Genomic DNA, 26,095 nt, shown 5'->3' with positions numbered 1-26,095 from the left:
CAGTCCAGTGGTGATCTCCTGGTCTGTGGGTTGCAGAGGGCACGGGAGAAGCACAGTATCTGAACCGGAGTGCCGGGGGCAGTGGGGAAGTTCCCAGTCCTCTGGTCTGTTGCACTTCCTGGGTGAGGCAACACCCTGCCCTGCCACAGTTTGCCCTCATTGGGCTACACCCACTATCCAACCAGTCCCATTGAAATGAACCTGGTACCTTGGTTGGAAATGTGGAGATCACTCACCTTCTGTGTCTCTCTTGCTGGGAGCTGTGTTCCAAAGCTATTCCTATTCGGCCATCTTGACAGAATCCCCTCTTCTAGGGTTTTTATGGTTTTAGGTCTTACATTTAAATCTTTAATCCATCTTGAGTTAATTTTTGTATAAGGAATAGATCCAGTTTCAGCTTTCTAAATATTGCTAGCCAGTTTTGCCAACACCATTTATTAGATAGGGAATCCTTTCCCCATTGCTTGTTTTTGTCAGGTTTTTCAAAGATTAGATGGTTGTAGATGTATGATGTTACTTCTGAGGCCTCTGTTCTGTTCCATTGGTCTGTATCTCTGTTTTGGTACCAGTACCATGCTGTTTTGATTGCAGTAGCCTTGTAGTATAGTTTTAAGTCAGGTAGCATGATGCCTCCAGCTTTGTTGTTTTTGCTTAGGATTGTCTTGGCTTTGTGGGCTCTTTTTTGGTTCCATATGAAATTTAAAGTAGTTTTTTCCAATTCTGTGAAGAAAGTCAATGGCAGCTTGATGGGGATAGCATTGAATTTATAAATTACTTTGGCATTATGGCCATTTTCACTATATTGATTCTTCCTAGCTATAAGCATAGAATGTTTTCCATGTGTTTGTGTCCTCTCTTATTTCCTTGAGCAGTGGTTTGAGGTTCTTCTTGAAGAGTTCTTTTACATTCCTTGTGATTTGTATTCCTAGGTATTTTATTCTCTTTGTAGCAATTATGAATGGGAGTTCACTCATGATTTTGCTCTCTGTTTTTCTGTTACTGGTGTATAGGAATGCTTGTGTTTTTTTGCACATTGGTTTTGTATCCTGAAACTTTCCTGAAGTTGCTTATCAGCTTAAGGACATTTTGGACTGAGATGATGGGGTCTTCTAAATATACAATCATGTCATCAGCAAATAGAGACAATTTGACTTCCTCTTTTCCTAATTAAATACACTTTATTTCTTTCTCTTGCCTAATTGCCCTGGCCAGAACTTCCAACACTATGTTGAATAGGAGTGGTGAGAAAGGGCATCCTTGTCTTGTGCCAATTTTCAAAGGGAATGTTTCTAGCTTTTGCCCATTCAGCATTATGTTAGCTGTGGCTTGTCACATATAGTTCTTACTATTTTGAGATACATTCCATCAATACCTAGTTTATTGAGAGTTTTTAGCATGAAGGCTGTTCAATTTAGTCGAAGGCCTTCTCTGCATCTATTGACACAATCATGTGGTTTTCATCTTTGGTTCTGTTTATGTACAAACTTTTAAGTCACCATACCTTTTTACAAATGAAGTAGGAAATAAGGTGATTTTCCAGTGAAATTATTCAGTGAGGTCAGTAAGAGAAATAATCTTTTCAAATGAGTTCTCTGCAGATTACATTCTTCTTTCTAAACCCAGACTGTGGTATAAAATACCTTCGGTTCAGTTCTAGATCACCTTGACCAACAATTTGTGATATTGCCTCTTAACCTTAGAACTCAAAGTACAATCGAGAAAACTGAGGCAAGAGTAAGCAGAGCTAGATGGTTTATAAAGCTGTCTTGTCTGTTTTTTCTTGAGGAAGATAATCTCAGCCATCTGATACCTATGAAATAAATTCTATCTTCAGATGCCTCCAGAGAAGCTAGCCTAGCTTTCCTCACTCATCTGTATTAGTGGTCATACCATTCACTATCAAGAAATTCTTCCTTAGGCATGCTGTAGCTTTAAGTCATTTCCTTTGGTATGTTTAAGCCTGAGGTTTTCAAACTTTTTAGCCATTTGAGTTTTCCCTTTTACAAATTGCCTATCTCAATACTTCCCAATAGTCTTTACATCTTGGCACATAGAAAATGATAACACATTGTATAAAATAGTAATGTGAGTCAGCTAGTCAGTGTAAAATGACAAGCCCAGGGGTTTCTACCTGCAATAGGCCCTACCTGCTTATTCTATCTGGACATTCTGTGTCTTGTTTCTCTTCTTTGCCCATTTTCATGGAGTTTATTATAGTTTTCTTTGCTGATTTATAAGAGGTACTTGTATATTCTAGATATTAACTCCTTGTCAGTTTTCCATGTTGCAGTTATCTTCTTTCTTCTCTTGTTTTTAAATAGCTTTTTATTTAATTTGAAGAAAGGGTTTCATATCCCAAAGAAGGGAAGAAGGAAATAAAAGAAAACCACCAATTTGAACATTCTGCTTCTAATTTACCTTTGATTATCACCAACATGGGAAGAACTAATTATTTAGCATTTAGTCAACAAATAACTGAGCAGCAACTATATGCCAGGTACTCTGTTAAACTTTGAGGATGTGGCACTGAATAACAACCATGGTCATTGTCTCCTGATTTTCTTTAAAAAATCTTCAAGATGTTTGTCAGGTCTCCCTTTAGGCCTCAGGTTCCAGGCAAAAAATTAGATGTATGAAATCACTAGAATGTCAGAGCTGAAAGGATCCATGGAAATCTTTTTTGATGTCTTCATTTTAGAGACAGAGACACTGAGGTCTAAACTTTTTGTGAGGGCCCTTCACTAAAGAATTTCCTAAACCCCGGGTGATCCAGAGGCTCTTTGGTTCACCGTATTTCCTGGTAGTTTCTAAGATCTTTTCTGGAGATCTTGGGTATTGTTTATATCCCATATCAATGCATTACTTCTAGATCTTTGCGCTAGGTCTTAACTTGTAGATCAGCCCTGGTGGGTTTAAGAACAAAGAGAAATAGATGGGCAGCTTTCCTTGTTGTTACCACAACAGTGCCAGGGCTAATTTATGCCAATTGTGACTGATTTGATAATACCCACATTTAACTACTCTTTGGTCTGCCTTCCCAGCCATGCCCACTTTACTCCTAGGAGACAGAGGTGAGGCTCTGGGAAACTGCCTCCCTTGAGCTACAGTATCCTGTTCCCCGTTGAGATGAGGTCAAAGGGTATTCAAAGCATACCTGCCAGTAAGAGCCACAGACCCCTTCTGTTACCCCTGCCCTGTGAACAGGTCTTATCTAGGATAAAATAAGGGCCCTGAGTCTTATCTAGGATATATACATCTTATTTCTTCCATCATTCTTCATGATGTTGCTTTTCAGGCCCCTCTCTACCCTGCTCACTCTCCTCTGGCTGTGTGCTGTTTTCTTGGTGTTCCTCTAAAAAGCGGGTGGACTCAGAATTTAATTCTGCTCTCCTATGGTGGTATAACTGCCTTCCAATTACCTCTCCCATTTTTGCCTCTCAATATATTTCTCCTTTTTTCTGACAGAAAATGGTATTAGGTTTTTTGGCAATCACATTTTCAATGCCAACTCATCTTAAACTTACATACCTTCAAAAATGAGTGAATAAGAGGAGACAAGTATTGATTGACCGCCTAATCCTACCCTCTGTTCATCATTGATGTGGAAAATTTGATAGCCGTCAGGCCAGCCAAAAAAAGGGGATACAAAAGCAAGACTCCAGAGAACTAGTCCTTTCTCCTGGCTTTTCTTTTTCCAGAAGTTTGTGTGGTATAGAGGTCGAGGGTGACAGTTGGGGGTTATCCAACTACTCCCATATTCTTGTCTCATGACTTATGTTTTTGATAAGGGCAGTTTACATCTATTATTTGTATTATTAGCAGTGAGTATCTTAGACACTAGGGCTGCAGGAGATCTTGAGAAGACATTGGGTCTTCCCTCCTCTTTCCTTGATAATATTTCATTCCTGGCAGACTTCTTATAGCTGCATTTTCTTTTCTTTACACTCTCTGGCAAAGACTTTTATCCCATTTTAATCATGAAGACAATTAAAAAACAGCATTAGAGGAAGTTTAAAAATAGGAACAAAATCAGCCAGAATCTTATCAACTGTAACAGAATTATTTGCACTTTTGCATAATCCATTCAAATCTATCCATATGTATATATATTTACAGAGTTATAATCACACTGATATACTATTTCATGTTCTGCTTTTTAACATTGTATCATAAACACTTTTCCATGTTTCTACACATTCTTCCTATTTATCATTTTAATTGCTATGTGCTATTTCATCAAGCTAAATGTACCAGAATATACTTGTAATCTAACATTAGCTTTAAAAAGAAGAGTTGATAAAACATTCTAGGGTTCTACCATCTCGTGAGCATTCTTTCTAATAAATCCCCTGCCACAGCATACATAATATAATAGAAAGAAAATGATGTCCTTAAGAGTGGCAATAAGTAATATATTTAGGGAATTAGGAAGTTGAACTGAAATCTCTATTCATTCTCTTTTCCTGAGACCACTCTCTTATTTTTTTCTGTTATATTTTATGCTGATGTTGACCTCTAGAATCCTTGTTGAATTTTGGGGATTTTATGGTGTTTTGTTTCTTCCCTGAGACTTTTCCAAATGGGAGCAGCGGACACAACTATTAAATATTTTCTGAACTGGATTCTCAGGAGATAAATGAGCTATCTGGGCTGGCCTCTTCTTTCTCCCATTGTGGTCACTCATCAGTACCTATTGCTTAGCCGGAAGTAATATATTGAATGTGCCACTGTTACTATTTTTCCCCAGCTGTGCTCCTCAGCCTGTCTTAGGGGAAAAAAAGTGTGAGAAGGGGTAAGGAAGCCTCTGCTCCCATTTAATGTTGAAATGAGATGCTCACTGCTCTCTCTGCTCCATTGTAGCTAAGACTTCCAAAGATGGTAGGGTGAAAGAGAGACAGACAGACAGACAGACACACAGGCACAAACCAACCCAGACATACTAGGCTCTGGGAATTACATATAAGGCAGGGAAGGGCCTACAGGTGTTTATTGCCATTCTTTCTGGTAGTCAATGTAATGCTTTCTAGGGAAACAGACTTTGAGGAGCTACCTCTGTAAAGGTAGTGGAGCCAAAAGAGTGTCCTGAGAATAGAGGGCTTATTCTTCCTGGTCAAAAATTGCATATGAAAGAATGCAGGAAAATTTCAACATGTCAGTCATTCAGGGTACAAATTGTCAGTTAAACAGATGTCAACACAGGTGTAGACTATTTGCCAACCGTGGAAGGATACACACTAATTAATGGCTAAATTGGACAGTGAGAACAGATAAGGGAAGTGATATTGTTGTAGGGGGTCAATGTAAAAGGCATTGAAGCCAAGGATGAGCATCTTCCTGGAGTGTGCCCAGATGACCTCATTGGTAGCTGTGTTAAGGGAGAGAAACTGAGGATAGGGACAGTACTATATGTGGTAAATCAGTCACTGTAAAACTTTTCCTTAGGGGCTCAACACTTAAAAAAGGGGTGAAGATAATTTCACTTAGCTTTTAGATGAAAGCAAACTACCATAATTTATCCTCACCAAGAACATTTTTATGTGCTACTGATTTCTAATGAGGATGGTAACTATCAAGTGAAAATCCATGATAGTAGGTTCAAAATGTAAGATGCAGTTTAGATTGGGGCTGTCTTTGTCCTGACTTACAGTATGCCATGAGTCTGGTTTATGTTACCCCAGTGCTTTCTTACTAGACCAAAAAATCTCTTTCATCCTTTTTTCTCTTTCATTAGTGGCTATCTTTATTAATGTGTCCATTTATTTACAAATGTCTCCTAAAAACCTGCTCTGTTAGAAATATCATGCCCAGGCACACATAGGCTTGTTGACTGAGCTCATCTAAATGGTCTCTCCTGGCCAGCTACCTTAGATAGTTGAGACATTTGCTTTGAGAAATGGTTTAGCAGATATTTGCATAATGTGAATAGTATGAATGCATTTTCTTAAAGTATGTGAAAATATGAATGTCTAAGAAAAGATCGTATGTATATTTTGATGTACACAAGAGGGAAAGTCTAAAATGATAAATAACAATTATTCCTAGTTATTTCCTGACATTAAAGTTCATGAGGAAATTCTTTTTTAAAAAAAGAAATGGTTTGGTTTTGTCAATTTCTGTTTCCTTATGGGTCGTTTTCCTGTTCTGGCCTCGGTTCCCAAATTTTTGTCTATGTTATTAAGACCTTTGGGTTGGTCCTATAAAAAATAGTACCTTAGAGATATAAATGGATCCAGCTAAACCGGTAGCTAATAAGATGTGTGAAAATGTGCTCAACCAGCTTCTTGGAAAGGGGTATTTGACTTTTGGGGTCTTCTTCATAGAGGATGGAGGGAAAAGCCCTGTACTCTGGAGTCTTTGCACTCTTAAGACCTTTGCTGGCAATCCAGCCTTCCTAATTACTCACTGGGGGAGTGACTTCCTTCTGTAAACCTCAGTTTCCTCATGTGAAAAATGGAAATAATTGTTCCATGACTACTTCATGGAACCAGGATGAGGCTCCTAAGTGCTTAGGAAGTGTAAAACCTTCTGTAAGTCAGGAACCTCCTCAGCCTAGGTTTCTTCTTTGTCTGCAGGGCTATCTGAAGCAGTGCCGGAAGAGAAGGGACATGTTCAGTGATGAACAACTGAAGATAATCTTTGGGAACATTGAAGATATCTACAGATTTCAGATGGGCTTTGTGAGAGACCTGGAGAAACAGTATAATAATGATGACCCCCACCTCAGCGAGATAGGACCCTGCTTCCTAGAGCATGTAAGTATCTTATCCATTTAGGGAGGATTTTAAGACGTGTTAGGAAACAATGGAAGGACCATTTAAGCTGTCTGGTTCTTTTCAGCTACTTTGTCCAATGGCGGGGATGGGTTCCTCTCTGGCCCTTATTTTGACCCCTGGTCTCTAGCCAGGGTACAATCACTTAGAAAAGTGCTGTGATTTGCCCTAAGAGTCTCCTTCTTTACCATTCTCCTCCCCTCTCCCTTTCCTTCTTGACAGTTAGTAGGATTTTTCTTCAGCTTCCCTTTTCTGTTTCTGTTAAGTTTCCATGAGACTCAGTATTTTGGAACTCAAGATATTCATTGCACAGAGAATCCAGGAAACTGAGAAATAAGAAAGACCATGGTTAGCAAGAAAGTAGGTCCGCGCAAGGCATTTATGGAAAGGACACTAGAGTAGGAGAAGTGACAAATATAGGCAAAGAACACACGGACTTAGAGGAAGGGTCTCTGGGAAACAGGACAGTGAGGATTTGAGTCCCGTATCTGTAATGTCTGTCTGGGTTACTTTGGGCAAGTCCCTTGTGGGCTTTGGTTTGTTCATCTGGAATGTGAGGTTACGCTGTATGATCTCTCTGATTCTCTGACATCATCTGAGTCTGATTCATAGGCAACCTAGTTATTTTGACAACACTTTTCTCCTTTTAATAAAGTATTTCTTTTTAAAGATTTGGTATGTGCACATAATATAAAGTTCAAATGACACACAAAAGCTTGCAGCTAAGAGTAAGTCTTTTTGTAAATTTTCCTGCTTTGCTTATGAGACTTTGTGTTGAGATGGGTTCCCTAAGATCGCTCTTATGTTCAGTGATTTGGACTCATAATATAGTTATATTGAATATGGTTTAGGACTCAGAATATGGTTATACTCCTAGCTATGATTTATATAGCAAAATGATTCATAGCAAAATGATTCAAAGTAAAATCAGCAAACGGAAAAGGCACATGGGGCGAAGTACAGAGGAAACCAGGCACAAGCTTTCAGGAGTCTGTGGAGTCACACAGGATGTACATAAATCCCCTAGGAATGAGTTGTGATAACACATGTAAAATGTTGTCTGCCAAGAAAACTCATTAGAGACTCAGTGTCCAAGGTTCTTATTGTGGGCTCATCATGTAGACACCCTCTGCCTAGTGTATACTAAAATTACAGATTCCCAGAAGGAAAGCAGGTGTTTGGCATAAGCCACATTGTACGGGCAGTCTGGACACAGTGAGCCACTCTTATCAGGGAATGATGGGAAACCCTCTTGAGAACCAAATTTCAGTATGCCAGTCAAGGGGAAATATTTCCAGCAGGTATTTCTGAGAATAGCAGTTTCAGGCCTGATATGATAATTCTTTTCTGCATGGTGTGTACACTCATTCAGCCCTTCTAGAAAGCACCTGGCTAGTATTTATAAATGTTAAGCATATGTGTGACCTGCTGGTTCCATTCCTGAATGTATATCCTAGAGAAACTCTCACAGAAATCCACAAGGGATCACATACAAGGCTGTTGTTGATTGCATGGCAGTGTCATATATGATGGAGTACAGTTAGAAGCAACCTAGGAGTTTATCACCAGGGACATAGTAAATGGATGGGGGTTGCTTATTGTGAGGTATTATGTAGCAAGAAACAGAAGACTAGATGTATGTACCTTATAGCAACATATATCAGAAACATAGTATGAGTGGGGAAAGTAGAATATAGAATAGTGGTTCTCAACTGGGGACTGTCCTGTACATTGCGGGAGGTTTAAAAGCATTCCTGGTCTCTAGCCACTAGATGTCTGTAGCAATACCCTGCTACCCAGTTGTGACAACCAAAAATGTCTCCAGACATTGATCACTGTCCCCTGGGGGACTTAAAAGAATCACTGATGTTTCAAAATGATCACATACTTTTACCTTTAATCCATTAATGTAGTGAATTTGGATTGAATGATTTTCATATGTTAAATGAACATTGTATTACTGAGATAGACCCCACCTAATCACAGTGTGTTATCTCTTTTAATATTTTTTCTAAAAAAATAGATTGTTTACCCTTTTATTAATTCTAGAATTTCATTTTTATCAGCTTTACTTAGATACAATTTACATACAGTAAGATTCATTGATTTTAAGTGTATGCTTTAAGGAATTTTAACAAATGTATATAGTTGTGTAACCACCATAATAATCAAAATATAGGACATTTCTATACCTTCATAAACTTCTGTTATCCTAGCATTGCAAACAATCTGTGCCCCTACTCCTGGCCACTGACAAACACTGAGCTCCTTTTCATTTGAAATTTTCCTTTTTTTAAGAGTGTCATATACATGCAACCATACAGTATATAATCTTTTGTGTTTAGCTTCTTTTATTTAACGTAATGCCTTTGATATCCATCCATGTTTTTGCATATATCATTAGTTTATTCTTTCTGTTGCTTAGTGGATATACCACCTATTCTATTAATAGATATCTGGGTTGTTTCCAGTTTTGAACTCTAATGCATGAAGCTGCTATGAACATTCTAGTACAAGATATTTTTGAGAATAAGTTAGGATTGGGGTTGCTAGGTTGCATGGTAGATATTTTAACTTATTAGATAATGCCAAATATTTTCCAAAGTTTCTGTACCATTTTGCATTTTCACTACTAATACATAAGAGTTCCAATTGCTGCACATGGTTGTCAGCACTTGATATTATCATTATTATTGTTTTTTTTAATTGAGATTGCATCTTGCTCTGTCACCCAGGCTGGAGTGCAGTGGTGCTATCTTGGCTGGGGGCAACGTCCGCCTCCTGGGTTCAAGAAATTCTCCTGCCTCACTATCCCAAGTAGCTGGGATTACAGGTGTGCGCCATTATGTCTGGATAATTTTTGTCTTTTTAGTAGAGATGGGGTTTCACCATGTTGACCAGGCTGGTCTCAAACTCCAGACCTCAAGTGATCTACCTGCTTTGGCCTCCCAAAGTGCTGGCTGGGATTACAGGCATGAGCCATTGTGCCCGGCCAATCACTATTTTTTTATTTTAGCCATTCTAACATGTGGGTGTGTAGTGGTATCTCATTGTAATTTTAATCTGCATTTCCAACGGATAGTGATGTTGAGCATTATTTTCATGTGTTTATTTGTCATCTATATAAAAACTTTGGTGAAATGTCTGTTCATGTATTTTTCCCATTTTAAGTGTATTGTTTGTTTTCTTATTGTTTAGTTTTGAGAGTTCTTTTTTATTAAAAATTAATACAAAATAATTTTACCTATTTATGGGGTACATGTGGTATTTTGGTACATGAATACAATGTGTAATGATTAGATCAGAGTAATTGGGATAGCTGTCATCTCAAACATTTATCATTTATTTGTGTTGGGGGCATTCTAAATCTTTTAGCTATTTTGAAACATACCATTAATTATTGTTAACTATAATTATTTTGAAATATACAATGAATTATTGTTAACTGCTGTGATATCAAACACCAGAACTTATTTCTTCTACATAACCAATCCCTCTTCATCCTTCTCTCCCCACAACCTTCCTAACTTCTGGTAACTACTACTATACTCTCCACCTCCATGAGATCAACTTTTATAACCCCTACTCACATATGAGTGAAAACATGTGATATTTGTCTTTCTGTACCTGGCCTATTTCAATTGACATATTGTCTTCCAGTTCCATCTATGTTGCTGCAAATGACAGGATTTCCTTTTTATAGCTCAATAATATTCCACTGTGTAAATACAGCACATATTCTTTATCCATTCATCCACCAGTGGGCACTTAGGTTGATTCCTTATCTTGGCTATTATGAATAGGGCTCTGATAAACATGAGAATGTAAATATCTCTTCTGACATACTGATTTTTCTTATTTTGAATATATATAATACCCAGCAGTGGGATTGGTGGATCATATGGTACTTCTATGTTTAGTTTTCTGTACCATTTTTCATAATGGCTGTACTAATTTATATTCCCATTAGCAGTGTATGAGAGTCCTCTGTTCTCTGCATCTTCTTCAGCATTTATTTTTTGTATTTTTGATAACAACCTTTCTAACTGGGGTGACATGTTCTTGTGACTTTGATTTTCATTTCCCTGGTGATTAATGATGTTGGACATGTTTCATATACCTATTGGCCATGTGTATGTCTTCTTTTAAAAAATGTCTGTTCAGAGCACTTGCCTACTTTTAAATCAGATTATTTGTGTTTTTTTTGCTATTGAGTTGTTTGAGTCACTTATATATTTTGGCTATTTATTTTTTGTCAGATGGATAGTTTGCAAATATTTTCTCTCATTATGTGTATTGTTACTTCACCCTGTTGATTGTTTCCTTTGCTATACAGAAGCTTTTTAGCTTGATATAATCCCATTTGGCTATTTCTGCATTTGTTATCTGTGCTTTTGAGGTATTACTCAATAGAGTCTTTGCCCATATAAACTACCTGAGACACTTTTCCAATGTTTTATTCTAGTAGTTTTATAGTTTCAAGTCTTACATTTAAGTCATTTATCCATTTTGATTTTATTTTTTTCATATGGTGAGAGATAAGGGTCTAGTTTTATTCTTTTGCATATGGACATCCAGTTTATACAAGAAAATAAATTGAAGAAGCTGTCCTTTCTCCTCGATACGTTCTTGGTGTCTTTATTGAAAATGAATTGGCTGTAAATGCATGGATACATTTTGGGATTCTCTATTCTGTTCAATTGGTCTATGTGTCTGTTTTTATTCCAGTACCATGCTGTTTTGGTTACTATAGCTTTGTAGTGCATTTTGAAGTTAGGTAGTGTGGTGGCTCCAGCTTTGTTCTTTTTGCTCAGGATTGCTTTGGCTATTCTGGGTCTTTTGTGGGTCCATATGAACCTTAGGATATTTTTTTCCCATTTCTGTGGTGAATGTCATTGGTGTTTCGGTAGAGATTGCGTTTAATCTGTAGATTGCCTTAGGTAGTATATTTTAGCAATATTAATTCAACAATATTAATTTAATATTAATTAGTTGCATTTAATCTGTAGATTGTTTTAAGCAGTACATTTTAACAATATTCTTCCCATCCATCAATATGGGATATAGTTCCCTTTTTGTGGGTAGTTATCAGTCTCTTTCAGCAGTGCTTTTTATTTAACCACTTCTGTGGTTAAATTTATTCTTTTTTGTAGTTATTTTTAAATGGGGTTTCTTTTTTGGTTTCTTTTTCAGATTGTTCACTATTGACAAATAGAAATGCAACTGCTTTTTGTATCTTGATTTTGTATCCTGCAACTTTACTGAATTTGTTGATTGTTTCCTGCATTTCATGTGTGTGTGTAGTCTTTAGGTTTTTCTAAATATAAGATTATATTACCTACTAACAAAGATAATTTGATTTCTTCCTTTTTTAATATGGATACCCTTTATTTCATTCTCTTGCTTAAATTTCTCTGGCTAGGACATGCAGTACTAAGCTGAATATAAATGGTAAAAGTGGGCATTCTTGTTTTGGTCTAGATCTTGGAGGAAAGGCTTTCAATTTTTTCCTGTTCAGTGTGATATTAGCTGTGGGTTTGTGATATATAGTTTTTATTATTTTGATGTATATTCCTTCTGTACTCAGTTTATCATCTTTTTAACATGGAGGAATTCTGAATTTTATGAAATGGTTTTTCAGAATCTATTGAAGTGATCATATGGGTTTTTTTCTTGGTTCTGTTACTATAACGTATCACAATTATTGATTTGTGTATGTTGAACCAACTTTGTGTCCCTGGGATGAGACCCACTTGGTCATGGTGGGTGATCTTTTTAACGTGTTGTTTAATTCAATTTGCTAGTATTTTGTTGAGGATTTTTGCATCTATGTTCATCAGTAATATTAGCTGGTAGTTTTCTTTTTTTGATTTTTTTTTTATTCTGGTTTGTGGACCAGGATAATGCTGCCTCGTAGGATAAGTTTGAAATATTCTTCCTCTTCACTTTTTTTCAAGTAATTTTCATAGAATTGGTATCAGTTCTTTTTGAAATGTTGGATGGAATTCAGCAGTGAAACCATAAGGTCCTTAGCTTTTCTTTGATGACATACTTTTTATTACCGCTTTGATCTTGTTATTTGTTATTGGTTGGTACAGTTTTCCTGTTTATTCATGGTTCAGTCTTGGTACATATTCAATCTTGGTTGTATATATTCAGGAATTTATCCATTTCTTCTATGTTTTCCAATTTGTTTGCATGTAGTTGTTCATATTTTTGCTAATGATCCTTTGTATTTTTGTGATATCAGTTATATTCTCCCTTTTCACCTCTGATTTTATTTATTTGGGTATTCTTTCTTTTTTTCTTAGTCTAGCTAAAAGTTTGTTGATTGTGTTTCTTTAAAAAAAAACTTTTCATTTCATTGATCTTTTCTGTTTGTCAGCCTTAGTTTCATTTATTTCTGCTCTGATCTTTGTTATTTATTTCCTACTACTAACTTTGGGGTTGGTTTGTTCTAGCCTTCCTGATTCTCTGGAGTGCCTTGCTAGATTGTTTATTTGAAGTCTTTCTTTTTTTGATGAAAGCTTTTATTGCCATAAAATTCCCTCTTTGTACTGCATTTGCTGTATCTCATAGGCTTTAGTATCTTATGTTTGCATTTTCATTTGTTTTAAGAAACTTCTATTTTTTACAAGAATTTTGTTATTGACCCACTGATCATTCAGGAGCAATGTATTTAATTTCTGTGTATTTATACAGTTTCTTAAGTTTCTCTTGTTACCAATTTCTAGTTTTATTTCATTGTGGTCAGAAAAGACACTTGATATGAATTTGACCTTTTCAAATTTGTTGAGACTTGTTTTATGGCCAAACATATGGTCTATTTTCAAGAATGTTCTATATGCTGGTGAGAAAAATGTGTATTCTGCAGCAGTTGGATGACATGTTCTGTTATTTTCAATTAGGTACATTTGGTCTATAGTGCAATTGAAATTCAGTATTTCTTTGTTGATATCTTGTCTGGATGATCTGTTCGTTGCTAGAACTGGGTGTTGAATTTCCACATTATTATTGTGTTGTAGTTTATTTCTCCCTTTAAATCTACTAATATTTAACCATCATTCTCAGCAAACTGACACAAGACCAGAAAACCAAACACTGCTGTTTCTAATTCATAAGTAGGTGTTGAACAATGAGAAGATGTGGACTGAGGGAGGGAAACATCACACACTGGGGTCTGTTGGGGGATGGGGGACTAGGGGACAGATAACGGTGGGGGGAGATTGGGGAGGGGTAACATTAGGATTAATACCTAATGTAGGTGACAGGGGGATGGAGGCAGCAAACTACCATGGCGTGTGTATACCTATGTAACAATCCTGCAAGATCTGGACATGTACCCCAGAACTTAAAGTAAAATTTAAAAAAATCTAATATTTGCTGTATATATTTGGGTGCCCTAGCGTTGGGTGCATATGAATTTATAATTGTTATATCCTGTAGCTGAATTGACCCATTTATCATTATATAATGATATTCTTTGTCTCTTAGAGTTTTTGACCTGAAGTCTATTTCATATGATATATGTGTAGCCACAGCTGCTCTTTTGTGGTTTATGTATATGTATGCAATATCTTTTTCTGTCCATTCACTTTTAGTGTATATGTGTCTTTTTCACTAGAAATTCACTTAAAGAGGTGAACTTCTTGTTGGCAGCATATAGTTGGATGTTGTTTTTATTTAAATCCATTTAGCCACTCTGTCTTTTGATTGGAGAATTTAGTCCCATTTACATTAAATGCTATTTGAAAGGTAAGGACTTACTACTGCTATTTTGTTACTATTTTCTGATTCTTTTGTAACTCCTCTCTTCCATTATTTTATTACGGTCTTCCTTTGTAGTTTAGTGATTTTTCTCTGGTGGTATGTATTAATTCTTTGACTTTTTAAAGTGTATCTTTTACAGGTTTTTGCTTTGTGGTTATGATGGGGCTTAGAACATCTTATATTCATAACAAGTTATTATAAACTGATGACAACTTAACTTTGATCAAAAAGAAAATAAACAGAAAACTAATATCTCTACAATTTAAGTCCATTACTTCCACATTTTGACTATTTCCTTATCTCAGTTTACATCTTTTTGTATTGCCCATCCCTTAATAAATTGCCCCCCCCCTTTTTTTTTTTACATGACGTCTTGCTCTGTCTCCCAGGCTGGAGTGCAGGGGTGCAATCTTGGCTCACTGCAACCTCCGCCTCCTGAATTCAAGCGATTCTCCTACCTCAGCCTCCTGAGTAGGTGGGATTACAGGCATGCACCACCACACCCAGCTAATATTTGTATTTTTTAGTAGAAACGGGGTTTCACCATGTTGGCCAGGCTGACCTTGATAAATTGTCATTATTTTTGATAGATTATTTTCAGTCTTAATACTAAAGCTATGAGTGGTTTACACACCATAATGCAGTATTTGTCTGTTTGCTTTATTCTGAATTTGTCTGTATACATTTACCAGTGTATTTTATAACTTCAGATGTTTTCTTGTTACATGTTGCTGTTCTTTTCTTTAAGACTGAGCAACTGGCTTTAGCAGTTCATGTAAGACGAATCTTCTGTTGATGAATTCCCTCATCTTTTGTCTGGGAAAGTCTGTATCTCTCCTTCATGTTTGAAGGATGGCTCTGCTGGGTACAGTATTTATGGCAGGTTTTTTTGTTTGTTTGTGTGTTTGTTGTTGTTGTTTTTCATTTGGTACTTTGAGTATGTTGCCCCAGTCTCTCCTGCCCTGTAGGACTTACACTGAAAAGTCTGTTACCAGAGGAACTGAAACTCCTTTATATGTTATTTGCTTCTTTTCTCTTGCTGCTTTTAAGATTCCCCTCTTTGTTCGTTACCTTTGAGAGTTCGATTATTATGTGACTTAGGGTAACCTTATTTAGGTTGAACATGTTTGGTGGTCTTTAACCCTGTACCTGGATATTTATATCTTTCTTAAGTGTGGAAAAGTCTCTGTTGTTATTACTTTGAATAATTGTTCTATCTTTTGTTCTTTCTCAACATCCTCTTTAAAGCCAATGACTCTTAGGCTTGCTCTTTTGAGGCTATCCCCTGGATCTTGTTTGCGTTCTTCGTTTTTGTTATTTTTTTTCTCTTCTTATTGTATATTTTCAAATACTGTGTCTTAGAGCTCACCGATTCTTTCTTCCGCTTGATTAATTCTGTTGTTGAGAACATACCATGCATTTTTCAGTTTGACTGTGGTTTTTCTCAGCTCTAGGATTTGTTTAATTTTTTAAAATTTCAATTTCATTGTTAAATTTCTGTGATACATTTCTGAATTGCTTTTCTGTGTTATATAGGCATTTTCTGAGTTTCCTAAACATTGCTATTTTGTATCCTTGATCTGAGAGCTCACGCATGATCATCTCATTAAAGTCAGTCATTGGCTCTTTATTTTGTCTATTTGGGAAGGTCATGGTTTCCTATTTGCTCTTTTTTATGAATATATGTCTGTGAATTTGCACTGAAGGATTAGTTCTTTATTCCAGTCTTCGCTATCTGGCTTGATTTGGTTTTTCAAAAGTATGTCTGTCTAGAGGTTTTGTACAGACTATTTAGTTCCCTTAGCCTGAGAACACTGCCTCCTTTTCAACACTAGATGGCGCTTTGAGCCCAGATTTGCCATAGTCTTTCATAAGTTCAAAGTGCTACCTATCCTGGATGGGGAGGAATCCCAAAGAAGATACCCCTGCTCTGTGGGAATGCTGGATAGAGGTTTGTTTCCAGAAGAACAGTGAAGTGTGCCTCCTGCACCGTGATTTGTCAAAAAATACTAATACTAATAGCTGTTGAACAGCCTCTCTGATTTGGTGTATTTTTTTGGTTCAGATGAAGGGAAGCTGTTGAGTTTCATGCACTGGGTGTTGCTAACCCCACCCCCACCTTCTAACTCTAGCTGCTTTTGTGATTTTTTTACTCTGCAGGCATTCAAGAGGCTTCCTACAGGTTGAGGCATGAATAATTTTTCTGAAAAGGAATGTAAGATGGTGGGGAAGCTAGCTGTACACTTTGATTTACTTTTTTTTCAGTATAGCAAGCTTGATTTTGAGGGTGCTTTCTGCACAGTGCCTAGAAGCTTGAGGAAGGAGAATCACAGTTACAGAGGTCCATGTATTTTACCTTTTCCTTGCAGTTTTTCAGTTATCTGTGGCCTCACAGCTTCAGTCATTGAATTCTGGAATATTCATTTTGATAATCTTGGCAGTGGCTAGTTCTTTTTTGTTTTCTGTGGAGGAGAGTGAAGCTATATAACTTATACTCTGCTATTTTGGTGACATTACTCAGTTATGAGAGTTATATATTTTATTAACAAGTCCTTTGTCAGATAAGTTATTTTCAGAGATTATATCCCAGTCTGTGACTTAGCCTTTTATTTTCTTAGCTGTGTCTTTTTTAAGTTGTACAAATTTATAGAGTATGTGAGCAATTTTTAACATATATGTAATGCATAGTGATCAAGACAGGTTTTAGGATACAATGCATTTTTTTTAAGTATAGTCATCCTACTTTACTATTGAACATTGAATTTATTTCTTCTATCTTATATTTGTACCCTTTAACCCACTTATCTTCATGTTCTCCCTTCTTGCCCACTCACACTTCCCATCTCTGTTATTTTTCCACCCTCTACCTCCATGTGTTGAAAATTTTTAGCACCCACAAAATAAATGAGAACATGTGATATTTGTCTTTTTGTGCCTGGCTTATTTTACTTAAGACAGTGACCTCTAGTTCCATCTATGTTGATGCAAATGACATAATTTCATTGTTTTTATGGCTGAATAGCATTCCATTGTATAGAATTCTTTATCCATTCATTTGTTGATGGACACTTAGATTGATTCCTTATCTTTGCTATTATGAATGGTGGTGCAATAAACATTCAAGTGCAAGTATTCCTTCAGTATAATTATTTATTTTTCTTTAAGTCGATACCAAGTAATAGGATTGCTGGATTGAATGGTAATTCTATTTTTAGTTTTAAGGGTATCTTTTGAAAAGCATAAACTTTTAACTTTATTGAAATCCAGTTTATTGCTTTATCTTATTTTATGGATCATGCTTTTTGTTTTCTACTTTCTTCGCCTAACTCAAAATCATAACAATTTTCTACTTTTTAAAAATAGAAGTTATATAGTTTCATTTTTTACGTTTAGGCCTACCTTTTGAGGTAATTTTTATATATGGCACAAAATATGGCTCAAGGTTAATTGGTTTCTGAATGGATATTTTGTCTATTCAAATTCTTTGCACATTTCTTAGTTTGTTTTTTTGCTGTCAAATGATACTAGTTTCTTAAATATTTTGAATGTTAACCATTTATCAGACATACAGTTTGCAAATATTTTCACTCAGTCCATAGGCTGCCTTTGCATTTTGATTTTTTTTTCTGCATAGAAACTTTTTAATTTGATGCAGTCCCACTTGTTTCTTTTTAATACCTAATTTGTGAAGATATTTTATCCTGAAAGGATGTTGAACTTTGTGAATGTTTTTCTCACATTTATTAAAATAACCATGTGGTTTTTAAATTATTCCTTTTGCTGATGTGATGTATCATAATAATTGATTTGGATTTGTTAAACCATATTTGCATCCCAGGAATAAATCCTACTTGGTCATAATATATGATCTTTTTGATATTTTACTGAATTTGGCTAGCTACTATTGTATTGAGAATCTTTGTACCTATGATCATTAGTGATATTGGCTTGCATTTTTTTTCTTGTGTTTTTGTCTGACTTTAGAATCGTTTGGGAATATTCCCTTTAGTTCTTCTTTTTTTTTTTTTTTTGTAATAGTTTAAGAGGGATTACTTCTAATTCTTATCTGAGTGTTTGGTAGAATTCAGTTATGAAGCCATCTGGTCCTGAGATTTTGTTGTTGTTGGGAGACTTTAAATTACTCTTCAATCTCTCTGTTTGTTAATGTTCAGACTTTATGTTTCTTCTGTATTCAATCTTGGTAGGTTGTATATTTCTAGGAATATATTCATTTCCTCTAGTGTTTCCAAGTTGCTGTCATATAATTGTTAATAATAGTCCCTTGTAATCCTTTTCATCTCTGAGACATCTTTTGTAATATCTTCATGTTCATTTTTAATTTTGTTTACCTGTATTCTCTTTTTCTTCATTAGTCTAGCTGAAGGTGTGTCAATTTTTTTTTCTAAAAACCAAGTCTTAGTTTTGCTGATTTTTTCCCTATAGTTTTTCTGTTCTCTGATTTATATCTACTTTGATGTTTTATTTTTTTCCTTCTATTGTCTTTGAATCTAGTTTGTTATTTTTTTTCTAGTTCCTTGAGGTGTAGCATCAGATTGTTTACTTCCAATTTTATTTTTCATTTTTTTAATGCTATCAATATCCCTCTTAGAACTTTTTGTGCTGCATGGCAAGGGTTTTGGTATGTTGTACTTTCTCGATTTTATTTGTATCAAGATATTTTTTAATTTTCCTTTTAATTTTTTTTGACCCATTTGTTATTCCGAGTTATGTTGTTTAATTTCTACTGATTTAAGAATTTTCTAGTTTTCTTCCTGTTACTGACTTGTAGTTTTATATCATCATGGCCAGAAAAGATACTTAATATGATGTCTATCTTCTTAAATTTGGTAAGACTTATTTTGTGGTATAACATGTGATCTATTCTGGACAGTAATCCATGTCTGCATTAGAAGAATGTGTATTCTGCTCATGTGGGGAGAAATGTTCTATACATGTCTGTTGGGTCTTTTTGATATAAAGTATAGTTTCAGTCCAGTGTTTGCTTACTGTTTTTCTGTCTGGATGATCTATCTTTTGTAGAAAGTAAGATATCAAAGTACCCTAATATGATTGTATTGCTGTTTATTTCTCCTTTCAGATCTGTTAACATTTGGTTTATATATTTATTTGCTCTGATGTTGGATTCATATGTATTTACAAATAATGATATATTCTTGATGAATAGATAGATATCTTTATCATTATATAATGGCCTTCTTTTTTTCTACTGGCAGTTTTTGACTTGACTTAACCTCTGTTTTGTCTGATAAAAGTATAGCTACCATAGTTCTCTCCTTGTTTCCATTTGCATGAAATATCTTTTTCTATGCCTTCACTTTCAATTAGGGTGTCCCTGAAGGTGAAGTGATTCTCTTGTAGGCAACATATAGTTGGGTTTTGTTTTTAATAAATTCATTCAGGTGCTCTATATCCTTTGATTGGAGAATTTAATGCTTTTCCATTTAAAGTAATTATTGATAGGTAGGATTTACTATTGACATGTTGTTAATTATTTTCTGGATGTTTTGTAGCTCTTTTATTCTTTCCTTTCATTGTTTTTCTTTGTGATTTCATTATTTTCTATAACAGAATACTTTGATTCATTTATCTTTATCTTTTGTATATTTAATATAGGTTCTTGCTTTGTGGTTACTATGAGACTTATATAAACTGTTAACAACTTAATGTCAGTCACATACCAAAGTTCTGCATTTTAATTTTCCCATTTTATGGTTGATATTACAGTTTACATCTTTTCATATTGTATATCCTTTATCAAGTTAATGCAGCTATGGTTATTTTTAATAGTTTTTAACCTTTATATTAGAGTTATAAGTGGTTTACACACCACCATTACACCTTTATCACTGCAACTTCCACTTCCCGGGTTCAAGCAATTCTCCTGCCTCAGCCTCCTGAGTAGTGGGACCACAGGTACGCGCAACCACACCCAGCCAATTTTTGTATTTTTTAGTAGAGATGGGGTTTCACCATGGTCTCGATCTCTTGACCTCACGATCCGCCCACCTCGGCCTCCCAAAGTGCTGGGATTACACGCTTGAGTCACCGCACCCAGCCTATAAATGGTATTTTAAATTTTCGATTTCCTATAGTCTGTTGCTATTACACAGAAACACAGTTGATTTTTATACATTGACTTTGTGTCCTGACACATTACCAAATTCACTAATGGGTTCCAGTATTTTTTCTTGTAGATTTCTTAGGATTTTATGCATATACAGTTATGCCATCCTGAAAAAAGACAGTTTTATTTCTTCTTTTTCAGTCTATATTCTGTCTATTTCCTTTTGTTTCTTAATTCTCTAGTCAGGATACACAGTACAGTGTTAACTGGAAATGGTGAGAACAGGCATCTTTGTCTTGTTCCTGATCTTAGGGGCAAGAATTCAATATTTTACCAGGTAATTAGCTTAGGGTTTTCATGAGTGCCCTTTATTACATTGTGGTAATTTCTTTCTATTTCTAGTTTGCTGATGTCTTTATCATAAATTTACTTTCTCAAATGCTTATTCTGCATTATTGAAACAATCATGTAATTTTTCTCCTTTAATCTGTTAATGTGGTGAATTAGATTGAGATAAGCCCCTCCTGATCATGGTATATTATTTTTTTGTGTGTCCTATTTTGCTTGTTTTTCAACCCTTTATATAATAACTCCATCTTGATACTTTGTTGATCAGTTTTTACTGCCTATTGTTTCTCTTGGGTTTTATAAATATTTTCTATTCTAATGCGTCAGGTTATCTTTTATTAAGTACTTGTCAATATGTAATAAAAATTATAGGTTTTTTTAACACTTTACTTGGAAATAATTTCAAACTTATGGAAAGGTTGAAAAATAAGAACCATACAAAAAATACCGAGATTCACTTGTTAACATTTCACCATTTTGTTTTATCATTTGAGTGTGCTCTCCTTCTCTCTCCTGACTCTCATCTCTTCCCCTCTCCATATACATATTTATTCATACATATACACGTACTGATACATTTTTTTCTCAGCCTTTAGTGTTTAACTTGAATACGTCTTAGATTCCTTACCTCTGAACACTTCATCACATTGCATTTCCTTAGGGACATTTTATGGAGATAATATCAGACTCTGGATGATGTGATTCCTTCAAACGGATATTGATTTATTTTATTTCTTTTTTAGCTTTTCCAGCTATTCTCAGTTGCAGGGTCTGTCTACAACACCCTAGTCTGTCATTGCCAGAAGTAGAGTCACTGATCTCTCTCTTTTTTTGATCCATTCACACAGTTTCATTGCCATGCTGTGTTTTACTCTTATCAGGGCCAATGTCCCCTCATTACTCTTCTTTCAGAGAATGTCCCTACTGTTGCTATTTATTCATTTTTCTATAAGAACTTTATAGTCAGTTTGTCTTGTTACTGAATAACTTTCTGATATTTTATTATTATGTATCAGTTTGAGAATAATTGACTTCATTATCATTTTAATATTTCTGCCTAAGAATATGATCTGTCTTTCCATTACTTCAAGACTTCTTTTGGAGTCCTTGATAGCCTTTTTCTTTCCTTTTTTTCTTTGCCTACAGCAAGATGGATTCTGGATATACTCTGAGTATTGTAACAACCACCTGGATGCTTGCATGGAGCTCTCCAAGCTGATGAAGGACAGTCGCTACCAGCACTTCTTTGAGGCCTGCCGCCTCTTGCAGCAGATGATTGACATTGCTATCGATGGTTTCCTTTTGACTCCAGTGCAGAAGATCTGCAAGTATCCCTTACAGTTGGCTGAGCTCCTGAAGTATACTGCCCAAGACCACAGGTAAGGGATTGACGGAGGCAGGAGTGAATGAGGGAACTTCCTCTATCTGTTGGTCCTCATTGAGAATACATGTCCTTTTGCCTTTTTCTGAACTTCTGTTAACTTATCTACAAAATAGGATGATACATTCTTGATTGCTTCATAGCCAACAGTGTTCAGAAGGCAGAGGTATCACTGGCTTTGTTACTCACTCAAAAGGAGGGTCCAGTGCCACTATGTTTGGGTTAAAATCTGAAATCTGCTTAGGGATCCAGAACCACTAAAGCATATAAGATATGATTTGTTAGAGAAGTAACATCAATTCAAAAATAAACCCAAACATTAGCCTACATGCTTGATGTAAACCAAACCAACTGACCCACACCCAAGGCCTAATGCATCTAGGTCTGAAAGTCAGGCTCAAGTAGACCAAGCAGTGGAGCTAAATCATACTTGTGGACTGATAATATTCACTAGGTAAATTATATATGGCATAATTCATATTAAGAGTTCCAGAAAAAAAGGTTTTAAGCACAGCTCAAAGCTATGTTAGTTTCTTAAGCCAAAACAAACTCAGAGCTTTTTGGGGGCTTGGTGGGCACCAAAAACAACATGTGCCTGGGCTTTGCTGTTTCTGTCTACTTTTACCTTGTGACTAAAACTATTGCTTCAAAGCCCTCTTGCCATCTAGGTGCCTGATCCCCTCTCCTCCCACCCCTTGCACTCCAGAGTGACAATAGAGTAGCTCAGCCAGTGGCAGGCTACATCAATTTTTGCCCTTCCTCAGAGTGACTTGTTGGGCCCAGCACAAGCCCCACGACATAGACAACCCCTTCTGGTATGTCTCAGGAATCTATATTAAGAATAGGAACACTTTTACACTGTTGGTGGGTGTGTAAATTACTTCAGACATTGTGGAAGACAGTGTGGCAATTCCTCAAAGACCTAGAAATAGAAATTCCATTTGACCCAACAATCCCATTACTGGGTATATATCCAAAGAATTATAAATTGTTCTATTATAAGGACACATGCACATGAATGTTCATTGCAGCACAGTTTACAATAGCAAAGACTTGGAACCAACCCAAAAGCCCATCGATGATAGACTGGATGGGGAAAATGTGGCACATATACACCGTGGAATACTATGCAGCCATAAAAAACGATGAGTTCGTGTCCTTTGTAGGGACATGGATGAACCTGGAAACCATTATTCTCAGCAAACTGACACAAGAACAGAAAATCAAACACTGCATGTTCTCACTCATAGGTGGGTGTTGAACAATGAGAACACATGGACACAAGGAGGGGAACATCACACACTGGGGTCTGTAGCGGGGAACTAGGGTAGGGACAGCATGGGGTGGGGAGTTGGGGAGGGACAGCCATGTGGAGAAATGTCAGATATAGGTGATGGGGAGGAAGGCAGCAAACCACATTACCATGTATGTACCTATGCAACAATCTTGCATGTTCTTCACATGTACCCCAAAACCTAAAACGCAATAAAATATATATTAAAAAAAAAAGATGATGGCTTCTGCCATGCATGTCAAGAGTAGCTTGGATTTGAAGGCAATTAAAGGCTGATGCCAGCTTGGGAGCTTAGTAAGATAAGTGTTCAGATAGGTAGGCCTGAAATACAGGCAGTCAGAATGGCCTCTGAGGGAGAAGATTAGATGAAGAGTGATAAATGGAGAAGAATACTGACTTTGCTTACAGATGATTGACATACTTTCCCTACCCTACCTTCCTTAAGTTGATGAGAATGAAGGCTGCATATAAGAGGGAAACTAGCTCACATGTCTGGAAGTAGAAAATATTTGTTCTGTTATTCTCCTCAATAAGAGGCTGAGCCCAGACTTCATCTGAGGTCTTTGACCAGGGTTAGGCTGGACCACAGCTCTTCCTTTCTTCTCTCGACCACTACTAAAACTAGCAGGACAGGTTAGAGATGGCACATTCCCCCTCCAGCCATTTTGATAAAGGCAGCCCGCTAAAGATGGCAAAAATAGGCGGTATGGGACAATGGCAGTGAGGAATCCATGAGTGGGTAGTCTTGGTGTAGAGGAAATGAACATTCTCATGCCAGGACTGCCCAGTAGAACTTTCTGCAACAATGCAAATTGTCTATATTTGTGTTGTTCAGTATAGTAATCACTGACCACATGTGGCTGTTGAGTACTAGGAAATATAGCTAGTTCAAATGAGGAACTAAATTTTAAGTTTTACTTAATTTTAATTAAATATGGCTAGTAGCTACCATGTTGGATAGTACAGCTCTGTGCTTTACTTCACAGAAAGTGGCTTAAAGCACTGATGTCCTTAAATCAGAGAAAGGAAAGGTACAGGGGACATAAAATGGGTCCAAAGAGCAGGAACACTTAATTATGTTAGCAGCTTCTGTGCTGCAACCTTCCCTACTGTCTTCACCCTACCTTCTTCTAAATGTCAGGCTCAGATCTTACCAAGGAGAAACTTTGGTGATGTCACAGAGCCAAAAAGATCCCCCATACATTGGAGCAACTAACTGTAAAAGAATGAAATGTAACAGAGCCAAATGTAGATTCTTTCCATTGGGTCTAAGATAAAAAATAAATAGCTCAAGGACAGGCTGAGAGAGATACAGCTTCTGAGTGTGTTTTGAAGAGACTTAGGAAGGGTTAGTTGGCCATAAGCTCAATATGAGTCAGCAGTGGGATCCAGAAGAAAAACTGATAATAGCTAATATTCATTGAGGCTCAGAATAAAGAAGACTTTTCTAACATATTACTCTTGAGACATTTCAATGAAATCACTTATTTTCTAACTACAAGCAGCCAGAAAGAGCAGACAGTAAAACACAGATAGCTCAGACATAGAATATAGACTGCTTAGGAAGTATAGTGAAAGCCTTTCACTGGAAGTGGTAATGTAATATTGTTTGAGAGCCATGGCTCTGACAGGTGTGCAGAGCACAGACTGGAGTGACAGATGTGAACTAAGAGGAGGTAGGTACTATATAGGATGTGCCCTGGCAATCAGAGGTTCCTTTCCTATGCCTTTCTTTGGTCCATCGACCCATTCTTCAGTGTATTAAGAAGAAGGTGGTGGTTGTACATATTTCTTTTCTCCTTCTTTTTTTAAAAAATGGTACTGAGACATTGAGTAGATTAGTGACCAGCTATTTTCAGTTTCTCTAAGGAAAGTTATTAACACTGAACTGTAATACATCCTCTTGTCTTCTCAGTTCATTTACCCCCAGTGAATGGCTGAGATCTCACTATCAATCTGCCTTTCCCAAGAGCCATTCAATTGGAAATCAGAAAAGAACAGCAGAAAAAAACCGAACAGGATGTGTAACTCTCAGGACGTCTGCTCTCCAGAGTCCCAGGAAGTGAGGCCAAGGGTTACACTTCTGAGACTGGGGGTTTTTAGAGGCATCCCATGTGATGTCTCTATTACAGAAATGTTTGATTCGTAATAATAATACTGCTAACATTTGTTATGTGCCAAGAGTAAAATAGCTGACATAGATGATTGTGTTTAATTTATGAAACCTTCAATAAACTATACTTTTCCCCATTTTACAGATAAGGAAATTGAGTCATTGAGAGAGGGAGTGAGACTTGCCAAAGGCCACACTGGTAGTCAATGAAGAAAAATGCATTTAAGCCCACAAAGTCTGGCTTCAGACTCTGTGTTCTTAACTACTATGCTACATTCTGTTTCTATATTGTGCAAAAGGAAAGGTGAGGATGTTATTTCACAGTGATTTTGGG

The 26,095-nt window shown here is 36.3% G+C and overlaps 1 protein-coding gene across 10 annotated transcripts in view; it reads left to right on the top strand.

Moving 5' to 3' along the window:
* The window catches only part of ARHGEF9 (Cdc42 guanine nucleotide exchange factor 9), a 174,482-nt gene that overhangs the window by 109,572 nt on the left and 38,815 nt on the right, over positions 1–26,095 (top strand). For all 10 annotated transcript variants that reach the window (XM_064367722.1, XM_064367720.1, XM_064367718.1 and 7 more), the window contains 2 exons: positions 6,573–6,752; positions 22,120–22,352. In XM_064367722.1, the coding sequence (XP_064223792.1) occupies positions 6,573–6,752; positions 22,120–22,352 (413 nt within the window). The remainder of the gene's footprint in view (positions 1–6,572; positions 6,753–22,119; positions 22,353–26,095) is intronic.

The sequence above is a fragment of the Aotus nancymaae genome, unplaced genomic scaffold (genome assembly GCF_030222135.1).
Source record: "Aotus nancymaae isolate 86718 unplaced genomic scaffold, 86718_ANA_hifiasm-v0.15.2.pri h1tg000073l, whole genome shotgun sequence".
Lineage (NCBI taxonomy): Eukaryota > Metazoa > Chordata > Mammalia > Primates > Aotidae > Aotus > Aotus nancymaae.
Note: the sequence above shows the minus strand (reverse complement) of the source record. Positions and strands in the feature narration are given on the sequence as shown.